We start from the raw sequence: 15043 nt of genomic DNA, 5'->3' as shown, positions 1-15043 counted from the left end.
ACCGAAAAACTTAACATAATTTAGTGCACACACATCGATCAAAATAATGCTGTCTATGCCGAGGAAAACGGAACACACAGTCCCACATACAATCGGAGAAATCAAATTCAAAATCATTTTTATATGAAAAGTGGGTCTAATGCCGAGATAAATCATGAAAACCTGAATTGACATTGGCATTTCGATAACATAAAACAAAGTGACAAACATCCTCGCGGCCCCTTTTAACTTGGTCATGGTCATAGACTCTCATAACCGTTTTTCCAAATAACAAGGCTGGATAGAAATTCAATGGTGTTACTCCGAGAGAGTTAGCTAGGGAGAGTGCAGGTGTGTATGTTAGGACTTTGGTGGTGGGAAGAATTGCGTACCAGCCATGAAAGCGTTGAGTGGAGCCGGGTAAAGCGAAGAAGGGTCAAAGGGGTTCCCAGCGGTGGTGGTTGCAGCTGTTATGAGGCTGAGTTGTTGTTGAGGTTCAGCTCCTCCTCCTCCTCCTCCTCCAGCGGAAGAACCCTCGGCAACAATGGCAGTAGTGTAAAGTCCTTGGGGACCTTGATCGTAGAGAATTCCCTTGAAAACATGGCCTCCGATGTTGACAGCGGTTTGATATGCATACTGTTCATCTACACTGTCTATTGCGCTAACTTTCACACACCTAAACACCGCTGATGAGCTTACTTCTGAAGGGAATTGACCCAGTTCCAACCCTAATCATAATCATCATAATAAGGACAAACAAATAAAATCAAAAAAAGAATGCAATTAGCCCACTCTCCAACCAAAAAGGGCTCACATGGAAATTAAACCTAAATAATTTCGTCAGTTTTACTTGAAAACAGTGACGGAATTTGGAAATAGAAGAAAGAGAGAGGGACAGAAAGGATAAGGACAAGCATATGAAGCTAGTAGTGTAGTTTCATTTTCACAATTCACACTCACAGTCACATGATATGAATCCATCATCATTCATTGGTTAGGTATAGCATTCTTCTTCTACTACTACTCAATATCTCACTCACTGTACTGTATATAAAGATAATATATAATAATATATGTACCTGTGGTGGTGATGGTGGGAACAGGAGGAGCGCAAGGAAGAGTGTCAAGAGCTGGATGAGTGTCTCTGTGTCGTTTAGAAGAAGTGTCTGCACTGTGCAATTGCTGTTGCTGCAAGGCAGCGAGTTGTTGCTGTCGTTCACGGCGTTTTGCGGCGGGAACCCAAGTGCTCTTCACGTGGGTTTGGCACTGAAACCCTCGGCTCTTACAACAAGTCCTGCATCTCAGGTGAGCACAGTCTTTCTTTGCTTGGTTCCCGCAGTCCTGGCAGTTTACGCCACCGCCACCGCCGCCGCTCCCCGTGCCTCCACCACCACCGGAGGACCTCATCATCGTCAGTCCAAATCTCGTCGACTCATCCGAGACACAGAAGGAGACGCCTTCGTCGTTGGAGTTGTTGTTGGAGTTGTCGTTGTTGTTGTTGTTCCTTCTATGTTGATGAGTACTAGGACCCACCCCAAACGAGTAGTAGTTGCTGAAACCTTGGTTTTGGTGGTAGGGCTGCGGCCATATCTCGAATCCTCCTTTGTTGTACACCTCCTCGTTGTTCCTGAACAAGAATAGGCTATTGCTGTTGTGATGGTCTTGATGATGTTTTTCTGCTACTCTTTCTCCTTCTTCTTCCTTGTTGCTGTGTGGGCCAGCTCCCCTTCCACCTAGAGAGAAGAACCCAGCCATTTGTTGTTGCACCCAAAAGCTGAAACTATCCCCAATTCAGAGATAATATCATCCATAGCAGATAGAACCTTCGCGAATCTTTAAAATACTAGTGCACTCAGCTCGCACCAACTTGTATTCAATCGCATACTATTACGTACTAGGAGGACTAACTAGTGCTTCTGTTTAACCCAAACATCGTCCTACTACAGCTGTTTAAATTGCATAAACGGTGGGTTACGTTTATTTGCAGATACTTCTTAATTTTTTGCTTAATAATTTTTACCTAAGCAATCTTTCTTTTTTTCTTTTTAAATAAAATTTTATGTCATTCTCTCACCCACTCAACTCAACTGTGAATTGTGCGGGAGAGGCGTCTCAAGTTTGATCTTGTATGGACTTGTTTGGGCATTTGCAGCTTTTGCGGAAAACTGTTTTTTTTTTTTCTTTTCCTGCTCAAACTAAAACGAAATTAAAACATTAAAAATAAAAAAGAACAAAAAGAAAAAGACCTTTCAAAGAATAAAATGACCAAAGAAAACAGGATGTTGGGTTTGGTGTATGTTGCTGCTGGCTGATCAATTCTCTTGCAGTAGCTGCAGTTGCAGTTTTAGTTTCTCCAAATCAAAGGCAATTATGGCACGGAATTAGAGCCCCTCTCTCTCTCTCTCTCTGCTACGCCGCCATGGTAACTGCACCCATCCACTCTACTGTTCAACTATCATTTATGAATTGTGGTCACCAATCCAACCATCTCTCTCTCTCTCTCTTGCTTTTAGACTGTAACTGTAGACTGTATCTCACTATATCCTACAAGAGCAATTCAGACGGGGTTGGTTTTGTTGTTGCAGTGAAGCACACTCAAGACTTGAGGAGAGAGAGAGAGAGAGTATGTCTCTGTGTGTGTCTCATGTGAGTGTGAGAGAAAGAGAGAGAGAGGGTGTGAGTGTGAGGGAACATGAAAATCTATCACTGCCAAACCTCTCTACAGTTCTCTTTCAGTTTCAGTAAATCTCGGCCGGGATGAGTGAATCACAGTTCTGCTTTGACCATCCAACGGACACACATCCGACACGTGTCATTTAATCAGCTTTTGCTTATTCGTCCTTGCACCGGAAAACCCGGTGGTACTTTCTCTCTGACCCTTCCCGCAATTAAGAGAGATGGATAGTTTTCTTCCCATTTTTTATTTGATAATACTCTACATGGTAAGCAATCTCATTTTCCCCTATTTTGGAAAATACTTTACAGTGTGAAGCACTCAGAATGCATCTACTTCCCCATTTCATGATACCTCAAAACAAAATTTAACTTAGAAATTAAATCTAAGTTGTTTATTTGAAGAAAAATATTAGAGAGTTATTAAAACTTTTATTATTTTTATTAATTAATTTAATTTTTTTAGTTTAATAATTTAACAATATATTTTTATTTCATATATTTAAATATTGATGAACGAGCCAAAAATAATAAATTCGGCGGTGTAGCATTTCTCTTAATTAAATTAACTCACTTTTTTAACGTAGATGATATGGTATTGTTCTTGAAAAGCATTTACTTTTGTTAGATAATTAATTCTCTTACATAATTTAAATCAGACTTGCTTCGTTTTTTTTCGGTAGATAAATAAATATATATGTCAGCTAATCAAGAATACATAATATAGATTCTTGCAAAAAGTATACTAGTGCTCAAATTAATATGAATCTATATTCCCGATGTGGTGCCCTATGGAATAAAGAACGTACCTTTTTCATGCTTTGAAATTTTTTCTTTTTTTTACGGATGAGTTCTGGAAAAGATGACTATTTCGTGCAAGTAATTAACGTAAGATGTTTGTTTCTTCCGAGTAGTTAATCAAATAAAACCAAGTTATGATTATGAGGTAAGTTATAATATAAATGGAATAGAACAAAATAATTCCAATTTATGCTTAGTATATCTAAGAAATTCGCTTGCAGCCCAAATCCAACCATTATCGTGTTATTCTTGGCACGTTCTTACTCTCTCTAATTATCGCCATTTTTAAACAAAAAATTTGGAGTGATATAATGAAGGTTAATTAATAATAGAAAAAAAGACAAATAATTTCTTAATCTTTTATCATAAAAATAGATAAATCTCTTACTAAATTAAAATAAAAGTAGGTTTTACTTTTTATAAATAGAAATTATTTGAATTCGATATGAAATGATTTATGTATTTTTTATTTACAAAAATAAAAAATTTATTCATAATTCAATTTGACAAAAAAATTATTTATTTTTGAGATAAAAGTTCAAAAACTGACCATTTTCTCTTAATAATAAAGTCCTAGGGGGTGGTGTATTTTTACCTGTCATATACTATCAGCTAGTAGCCTGTATTATTATATATCGTTTGTTTTTTCCTCAACATTGTACTCGTCCCCATATGCCTCGTATTCCACTCAAAATTCTTCGCATAATGATTACATAATTGACTTAATTGAAATTTAGCATAATTGATGGATGGATGGATAAATTTGATTGGAGATATTATAGAAAAAGAGTTTCTTATTGGAGATCAGAGGTCAACAACACCTGGGATGCAAAATTAGGCCAGACACAGGAGCATAGGAAATGCATGCTTCCCATCTCGTCTACAATGGGCCTCTCACACGGGCCTCCATTCTCAAGTGGGGTACCCGAACCATCTTGACTTCAAGCAATTTATAACAAAATAAATATAATCAACCAAAATTCACTCAAATTTTAGTATTTTCATTATTATATAGCTTCTGCCTCTGTTTAATTTGCTTCCTCTTTGGGTGTCTACTAAGTATATATATGTTCAAATTCAGATTCTACTCATGACCCTCAAATAAAACAAGATTGAGATTCTACGGGCCTCTACGTATTAATTAATTTAGACTTTTGTCTTCCGTCGTGGAACATGCATCACACGAAAGCTCCAAATACAAATTAAATAATAATAATAATAATAATAATAATAATAATAATAATAATAATAATACGACTACACATTTGAAAATTTGCTACGAATATTGATGGATGAGATAAAATATTTATTTATTCGCGTTTAATTTGTCATGCTAAACTTAATGCTAAGATAGATTATGGCGTTTGTAATTGAAAAATAAAGACGAGTCTTGTATTTACTAAAATGATACTATATATAACTTTTTCAACTTATGAGCTGTAAGTATTGAATATAATAACAAAGATCCATAATTGATTTGCATGCTTAATTAATAAAATCATTTATTAGGGTACGTAAGAATATAATAATATTCATGCCTCTAAATGCTAATAAAATGGAAACATTGAGATTTGTCGAATTGGAGTAAGACATACAAACACACACGAACGACGACGATTTTGAGTTGACAATTATGACAACATACAAAAAGATCACAGTTGTCAACACTGAGTTGTGAACAATTTTCTCGTTTCCGCGTGAACCTGAACATGATTACAATCGTAGTTTTCGCAGTGTCTGTAGCAAAATTCAATCCTCTCTCTGCTCGCCGAATTTCTAGAAAAATTCAATGCTGGTTGGATGAAACTAACATACAACATAGAACATATTGAGACGAATTGAATTGGGTCAATTTTAACTACAAACATAGTATAATATCACAGCACCGCTAGCTGGCATTTGTAAAAAGCGAATAATATAAGACAAAAACAAACCAAGATGCTATACTCGGCTCTTTTAATATCTAATAGTCTTCTATTATTGAAAGAAAGAAAGCATTATTAGGACTAGGCACATAGCAGTGACAGCAGGTTAACCCATTGCTTAATTTAGAAGCACGAAGAAGAGAGTACAGTGAGCACAAATGTGAGCCATACATTGTTAAAAAAATGTAAATTAAAAAACCTAGCTCTATGATTCATCATCAGTATGTATCACGTGAACGCCCCAAACGTAATTAATTTATAACAACTAATAATAATTGGCTCCACAATAATATAACGAAACCAGGTGACAGGTAATAAGGACGCAGCCTCAGGTTGCATTATATTGCTATTTGCTATAGCCATATACGCGATTCTACTTCTTCCATAATGTGTAATCCAAGTTTAATTTATACTCATTTCAGGTATAAAGTTAATAATAATCCAATTTGATTTAATAATTTGCCAACGCGTGCTTCAAATTTTTGCACGCAGCAAGTTACCAAACAACACCAAATAGTACTCTCTTTGATCGATAAATAAAGAAAAAGTCTAGGGGCAGCAACTTTTGTGTTTTCTGGCCAGCACTTAACCATCAAAATAAAAGTGAGTGATTTTTTACTATTAGATGTAATCTCATACCATTAAAAATATTATTGATGGCTAATTGATGGTTACAAAATACCAAAATTGCTGGTCCCTATCATTCCTCGTAAATAATCATTGTTCACTTTTATAATAATAAATTCTTATTTTGGTTATGCTAGGTAATCAATAATTTTTTTGAACAATATGAACAACCACCAATCAAATCAAAACACACTATACCTCCAAATTATCCACCTAAATCTTAATATTAAAATAACCATTCGCACACTTAGTGAAATAAACATCCGATATATCCATTATTCACATTGTTCAAAATTTTCATTATTTACCTATATTTTTTTCTTCTTATTTAAAAATAAATACTTATTTTCAACCCAAAAATGACTATCCCATAATTTTCAAAAACCATATACTTATTAATTGAGGAATAAACTATTATTCGGGATCGAACATTGGCAAAGCTTTCAATGGATAATGGAGGTCATGACCCCAAACATTTTGAAAAATATTTAGTAGTATTTTGTAATTTTTTTTAAATAAATATTTTACATACTGTATTTGATTTTATTCTCTTTTATATAAAAATAACATGATAATATAGATATTAATTTTTATTAATTATAATATATAATTAAAATTGTTTTTAATCATTATATGATTAAAAAATAATATAAGTAATAAATTTTAATGTAAAAAAGTTTCAAGAAATAATAAAAAAAGACAATGGATCAGCAACATACAGTGTCGTTTTTGGTTGATTTTCTCTCTAAGAAAAAAATATTAATATTTTTATTAGAAATGAGATTATTTGATATAATTGCATATTGATGAATGTTTCAGATAGGACAGGGACAACATGTAGTTACATTGGCATGCTAAATCAGCACGCAAAATATGTATTGGACATATGGCAAGATCCTGACCAACACACAAAATATGTGTTATACACGTGACCTGTATATTAGGTGCTCTCCGTATATAAGATGAAGCTCGTTATTATTTTATTGCAAAGAGTAGAATTGTTTGAGTGTGATGGTGGGTACCGTAAATTTAGTGGTGTATAAAAACGGTAAGATTATACGAAATACTCATGAAGGGGTGAGTTTTGCGCGTGAGAATTCATTTTCGTTTGTGATTTCATGCACCATGACATTCATAGAGCTACAGAACAATCTCTGTTAAAGCATAGAGAACGATATCTTAAAGAGAGTGAGCAATATTTTATACCAAAATTTTGTTATAGTATTTGGTAGTCTAATACAGTTTGATATTATGCCGATTATTGACGGCGCAAGCATACAGCATATGTTTCATATTCACCAGCAGACTCAGGTGCAATAGCCAAAGATTAAGTTGTATGTTGAGTTTGAAAATATAGAGGTAGATGGGATTCAACATGATTTAGACATGGAAGATGATAGAGCTAAAGTGTACGAAGGAATGAACAGTGATAGTGAAGAAGATTTCGAAGATACTATGAAGCCGGTAAGGAGGACAAGGATGGTGATGTGGGAAGTGATGAGGTATTTGTGAAAAATGTAGTGGTTTCTCCCGCAGTCAGTCAATCGATGGGCATTCCACCTTTTATGCATAACTTGGATCTTGACGCCATGCATGTACCAGAATTCTCTGAATATACAAACAGAAGTACGTGAGGAATGAGTAATATATTTTTCTTAATTTATATTTTGGATGGATCAATGAGTAATAATTTTTTTTGTGTGTAGGTATTGCTAATCCTGAGAATAGGGAGTTTAGGATCAAAATGGAATACAATTTTAGAAAGTCGATCGTCGCAGCAATTAGGAGTTACACTATCGCTAGAGGAGTCGACTACAATGTTTATGAATTCGAACCACAGACGTTTTATGTAAAATGCAAGACATATGGTCATGCGTGCGATTGACTTATCCGAACCAGCTTGATATGGAACAAAGATTTTGTTGGGAGATACGACGATACGATGAGAGGCACACGTGCAACATGGGAATAATTTCACAGGATTATTCCAAGTCGGAATTAAACACGGTTGCTAAGAATATAAGACTATTGGTTGAGACCGACCCATCCATGAAAGTGAAATCTATAATTGCAGAAGTCCAGTTAAGGTCCAACTAAACCATCAGTTATCGAAAAGCTTGGTTGACAAAGCAGAAGTCGATAGCCAAAGTTTTCAGTGGTTAGAAAGAATCTTCACAAGCTTTGTCATTGTGTTCTCGGTAATGGTTCAGAAAATGCTTGGCTCAATTGTCCAAATAAAAATACGACCCCTCACCCCATATATAATAGGAGTGAAGAGGCAAACGATGTCAAGATACTTTACTGCATATTCTAGAGTTTCAATCCATGCATTAGAGCATTCTAGTATTGTAAGCTTCTGGTTTAGGTTGACGGTACACACCTTTACAAAAAGTACAAAGGTGCCCTTTTGGTTGTAGTTGTACAAGATGAAAAACAGAATATTATGCCGATTGTTTTGCCATCGTGGAGGGGGAGACCACTGATGCGAGGTATTTTTTTCTCAGTAATTTACGAAGGCATATTATTAGAAGAGATGGCGTGGGTATAATCTCTAATCGACATGAGTCAATCCAGGCAGCAGTAAATTATGGCAGAGGTAATTGAAAACTTCCAAGAGCATGACAGATGTATTGTACCAGGCACATCAGTAGCAACTTTTTAAGAAATTCAAGACCATGCACTTGCAAAATCTTGTTGTCAATAAAGGGTATTCAAGAAAAGTGGAAGAGTACAATATCGACTACAAAAGATTGCAAGAGCGAGGCCCTAACTATAAGGGCCCGTTTGGGAAGTTTCAAAAGTAACTTTTTTGAACTTTTGACTTATGAAAAGTAGTAGTATTAATGTCTAGTGCAATTTTCAAAACCAAATTGTAGCTTTCAAAGAAGCTATTTAAGAGCTTATAGAAAAGTTAAAAAAATGACTTCTCTCATAATAAATTTTTTTTATCACATTTCTTTTAAAATAAGCACTTTTAGAACTAAAAATCCAAATACAAAATAACTTATTTATAAGAGACTTTTAATATAATCATTTATTGTTTAAGCTATTTTTTCAAAAGGAGTTTAATTAACCTGTTTACCCAAATTGGGCCTAAGTCTAGATCCACTAAAAATCATAGAGCAGTGGTAGATACTTCGTGTGGGCGTCGGCCGTCTATTTATCTGTGAAGAGGGTCGAACCTAGCAAATAGAAGATATGGCACCTGGCATATCTCTGAATAGACTCCAAAGTATGTAATGACTTTATGTCTCTGATATAGGAAATCCATGCCAACTTTATGTAAGATTTGGAGGAACTACTTATAATGGGTTTGGTATCGAAAATCGCAATACTCTGACTGACCAAAAAGTCATGATTGCTATCTGTCTAACCGGTCACAACTTCTCCATCAATTGGTAGGTCATATATATGTGCCATGTCTTCTAATGTAACGGTAATCTTACCCACCAACAATATAAATGTGTGAGTCTTTGGTGATACGTGTTTTAAATATTCGTGATATAAAGAGATCAAATATTATTCAAAAGTTATCAGTTTATTTTTATGTATTTTGATTTTTATTTATTTAATTACTTGATTGGGCTTTATGTTTGTGAGCTTTAGGATTTTCTTTGTTTTAACCTAATAAGAGGTTATAAATACCTCCTTAACTATTTTAGTCGTATTATTGAGTGATTAGATGTGTCAAAGCACTTTTTTAGTTTTGTGATTAAACCATGGTGTGGATAAGTGAGGTTGAGTGAGTCCTTTTCTGTTGCACTTTTGTTGCACGAAGAATTGGGTAGAAGGTTGAGGAGTCCTTTCGATTAAATTTTTAAACTATGATGTGGACAAATTAGGTTGAGTAGTCTCTTTTTTTATTGCATCAAGAAATTGGATAGAAAGTAAATGATTCTATTTATGTTTAATTTTAATCTATTCCTTTTATTTCTATTTCAATTTTAATGTATCTTTCTTATTCAATCCAATTCATGTCATTTTGTTTATCCTTTTTTTTCTTTATCATTTATTATGAGAGCTCATGTATTAGATTAATCCTTATTAATCTACATCTGTTCTTCTTGTATCCAAAAATAAAATATAAAAAAAATCCAATATCTCGCATGTCTTTCTTTATGTTCTTATCTTTTTGTTTGTATTTCATTATTATTTTGTCATTCTTGTTGATTTTATATTTAAAAAACAATAAAAAAACATGCAGTACAAAAAAAATACAAAAATACAAAAAAAATTATCTTCATTATATTTGTCCCTTTTCATATACTATATTTCCAACTACGAAATTCGAGGATAAATCTTTTTTGAAGAGGAAAAGAATGATAAGTGCTTCAAATGTTCGTGATATGAAGAGATCAAATATTATTTAAAAGTTATTAATTTATTTTTATTTATTTTGGTTTTTATTTATTTAGTTATTAGATTGAGCTTTATACTTGTGATTTTTATGGTTTTCTTTGTTTTAATCTAATAAGAGGTTATAAATACCTCCTTAGTTATTGTAGTCATAGTATTGAGTGATTAGAAGTGCCAAAACACTTTTTTTTAGTTTCGTGATGAAACCATAGTATGGAGTAGGAGTGACAAAACGGGCCAAACCCGTTAGGCCGACCTGCCAAACTTGCTGAAAAAGGTGGGTCGGGTTAGGATTTGGAACCCACCAAATAAAAAAAATCTGCTAAACCCGCATCGCCAAATTTGCAGATTTTGGCGTAGCGGGGTGGGCCGACCCGCCAGGCCAAAGGTTTTTATTTTTTATTTTTTATTAAATAAAAGAGTGACTACTGCTACAAAATTAATAATTATATAATTTTTAAATACTTTTTTATTTTTATTCTTCTTTTAGTTATTAACTTTATTTATTTTATTTTATAATTTCGTTTATATGCTCAAATTGTGTGACTTATTTTTTAAAATAAAGATGATTCTATTGACATATATTATTTTGAACCATTTTATTGAAGTTTAAAATTAACAAAAAGATAGTGAAAAAATTATATTATAATTTGACTATTTTTTATTTGTATTTGATTTTTTAATTATTATTTTTTATTAATTTTAATAAATTTTATTTTAAAAAAAGTCAATCGGGTTAGCCCGCCATAAAGTAGGACCGATTAGCATTTTGAACCCACTTTAGTTGGCGGGGCGGGCCTAGGCGAGACGGGGTGGATTGTGGCAGGACGGCCCACTTTGCCACTCCTGCTGTGGACAAGTGAGGTTGAGTGAATCTCTCTTGTTGCACAGAAAATTGGATAGAAGATTGAGGAGTCCCTTCGATTCAATTTCCAAACTATGATGTGAACAAGTTAAGTTGAGGAGTCTCTTTCTTGTTGTATCAAAAAATTGGATAGAAAGTAGTTCAATTTATCCATTTTATTTCTATTTCAATTTTAATGTATCTTTCTTATTCAATTTAATTTATGTTATTTTGTTTATCTTTTTTTTTATCATCTGGCATCCACCTTTTAACGAGAACAGCAAGTAAGGAGGCATATCATCTGATCTTCCCAATTTTCTAGACGTAGTAGAATCATGTTCGAAAGGCATCATCTTCTATCGGATTCCATGTCGCCGGTAGATCAAGTTTACGGACCACAAAGTTCTTGTTAGGTTGGTATAATAAAAATATATTTATTAATTATACCAATAATAGAATTAAATATATTTGTTAGTTTAAATCAATACAAATTAAAAAAATTATTTATTAATATTTATATTATTTATTACTTTTAATAAATATAAATTAATATAAAATAATATTATTATCTAAAAATAATTATTATAACAAAAAATCAAAATTTTTTATATTTATATTATTTATTTATTTATTTTTATAAATATAAATTAAAATAAAATAATATTTATTAATATTTATAAATAATATTATTATAACAAAAACTCCAAAAAAAGTATTTATTAAAATTTATATTATTTATTAATTTAACTGAATACAAATCAAAATAAAATAATATCATAACAACAAAAAATTAAAATATCATAACAAAAAATCATAAAAATATTTTTTTAATATTAATATAATTTATTTATTTTAATAAATAAAAATTAAACTAAAATAATACTATTACATTATAATAACAATATTATAACAAAAAATCCAAAAAACAATTATATATTAATATTTGTTTTATTATTTATTTAATAATTACAAATTAAAATTAGATAAATTTATAATAAAAAATAAAAATATTATAATATAAAATCCAAAATAATATTTATTAAATTTTATATTATTTATTAATTTAACTAATTACAAATTAAAATAAAAAGACATTATGACAACAGAAAATTAAAATATAAGAACAGAAATTAAAAAATTATATATTTACTAATATTTATATTATTTATTGATTTTAAAAAATATAAATTAAAATAAAATAATATTATTATCGAAAAATAATAATATTATAAAAGAAAGCTCAAGAAAATTATATATTAATATTTATCTTATATATTTATTTTATTAATTATAAATATAAAATAAAATAATATTATAACAAAAATAATAATATTATCCGAAAAAAACTTATTATTTAATATTTATAGTACTTATTAATTTTAATAATTACAAATTTAAATAACATTGTAATGCTAAATACAAGTAAAAAATATGCTAAATATAATGCTAAAATAACAATGCAGTATCATCATATAATGCTAACAGTTAAATAATATTAACTAAAAATAATAAGTTTTAAATATAATAAATAAGCAAAAATAATTAACTTACATAATTAGGATGATCTAAATAATTGATAAATGTGTTCTCCAACAGTCATATATATAATCACGTATCATTTTTTATACATACAAATTTATAATTTTTTAATATATAAAACTTACTCTAAATACATAATATTTATTTTTTTCTGTTTTACTCTCCACCCTCCACTCTTTTTTGTTTTTCAAGATCAATAACTCTCTTTTTCACTCTATTTTTTCTTTGTCTCGTTCACTCAACTTTACTCACTCAACACTCATTCTCCACTATCTACATGATATGAATGTTGAATGAGGAGTTGAGCTCAATTTAAGGAACTTTCACTCTTGTATTACGTATTTTCGGAACAAGGCACTGTTTCCTACATACAGACAGTTGCTAACACGCCTCTATGTGTTGCAAAAGCTACTAGTAATATTCAGATATCGTATTCAAAAATTCTAGAAAAACTGTTCGGAATCTCTGAAAAAACTGAAGCAACACGCCCCATGCGTGTTGGGGCGTGTTGTTTTAGTGCCGCCACATCGACAAAGCTGCTCGAAATCTCTGGAAAAGCTAAAGCAACACGCCCCTGCATGTTGCTCGGATGCTAATATATGTACAAAGTTGCGACGAATCTCTGATATAGGCTTTTTAATGAGTACTGAGCTTGGCCTGTTGTTAAATCTGGTCTGGCCTGAAACCTGTCAATAGGCCTTTTTTTAATGATAATTAAATTTAAGATATAATTTAATTTTTAACATTATAAAATAAAAAATAATAAATTTATGGATAATATTGATACAAAATAAAAATAAAATATCGATAAATAACTATCATTGATTAAAAAAAAGATAATATATATGAATATATTTTCACTTGACTACTTCCAAAATATGTAACATATCAAAATAAAAGACTTTATCAATATCAAAAGTTGTAATAAACCAACTAAACATAACATCAAATAAAAGCTAATAACTACTTAAATCAAAACAAAGTAAAGAGAATGTTGGACAATTAATCGATTAACCCTCCAAATTTGAAAGTAATTTAATCTTTCTATTTCAACACCTTGACAAAAAAAAGCAAATATACACATATCATTAGATTTTTAAATAATATAAATGCAACAAATATTTTTTTATTAGTATAAAAGAGAATGTTTAAAATAAAATTGTGGTCATAATCTTAGTATAAATTATATGATATCTCATTTATATATCATGAAAATTTAACTTTATTATTCTAACTACTCACATCATACAAATAGCAATGTTCTCACATTTAAAAAGAGAAATATTTTCTATAACCTGGATACTTAGTCAAAAAGAGAAATATTAGAAAGTTGGTTTTTACCTTTGATTTTTTCTTCAAACCATACTTGTTTCAAAGCCAATCTCCTTTACAATGAGAGCTTCAATAGACTCTTGATTTAGTCGAGAACGATATTCATCAATAAATCTTCCTCTAGCACTAAAAGATGACTTTGAAGCCACTGTTGAGACAGGAATTATTAATATGTCTGCTACCATCTTAGATAAAACCTTGAATTTCAAGCTATTATTTTTCCACCACTCCAAAGCACTAAAAGATTTAGAATTGCCTTCGGAAATGTAAGCACTCTCATCAAGATAAACTTTTAATTCTGATTTTGTTGGATGAATGGCTTCTTTTTTCCGAACCATATTTAACATTTCATCAATTCCACTTATTTCAGAACCAACCACATTAGAAGAAGCAACTAGACCATTAGTGTTAACTCCACTTATTATTGTCTCACTATGACACTTTTCAGCATATTCATCATACATTGTTGTAATGTATTCTCCACTTTTTTAACATTTTCAGTAGCCACATGCTCAGGTTTGTAAATTAAAAAAAAAAAACAGAATTTAATAACACGTAATTTGCACCTAGAATCCAAAATACAAGCCAGAGACATTACTATATTGCATTCTCTCCAATATTTGTCAAATTTTTTTTCATTGAGGTTGTCATTTCTCTCATGAAGTAATCTCTATTCTCAATAACATCATCAATTACTTGTTTCACTCTCCAAACTTCAGGAAGGTACAAATTTACAGTAGGATACTCACTACTAGAAATGACATAAGTAACAAGATTAAAAACTTTTAAAAGTTTGTAAATCTTCTCAACTTTTCTCCAATCCTCTGATGATGGTTCGTAACTGTAGTGGGGTTCTCTTTCCTTATACATAGAAAACATAGATTTAAAACTTCAAAGCCACATAATATGTTGTAAGTAGAATTCCATCTTGTAGGACTATCAATAATGAGTTTTTTTCTTTTTCAAA

At 31.2% G+C, this 15043-nt stretch overlaps 1 protein-coding gene across 1 annotated transcript; it reads right to left on the bottom strand.

Annotated features, from left to right (window-relative positions):
• On the bottom strand, positions 1–2660 carry LOC110264314 (protein SHI RELATED SEQUENCE 5-like). The gene is made up of 2 exons (XM_021106126.2): positions 1059–2660; positions 1–707 (listed from the first exon to the last, which is right to left on the bottom strand). The coding sequence occupies exons 1-2, from the start codon at positions 1732–1734 to the stop codon at positions 340–342; spliced, it is 1044 nt and encodes a 347-aa protein (XP_020961785.1). The 5' UTR covers positions 1735–2660; the 3' UTR covers positions 1–339.
• Positions 2661–15043: the final 12383 nt, after the last annotated feature.

The sequence above is a fragment of the Arachis ipaensis genome, chromosome B7 (assembly GCF_059453495.1).
Source record: "Arachis ipaensis isolate K30076 ecotype BB chromosome B7, ASM5945349v1, whole genome shotgun sequence".
NCBI lineage: Eukaryota > Viridiplantae > Streptophyta > Magnoliopsida > Fabales > Fabaceae > Arachis > Arachis ipaensis.
The sequence above is the reverse complement of the archived record's forward strand: the minus strand, read 5'-3'. Positions and strand labels throughout refer to the sequence as shown.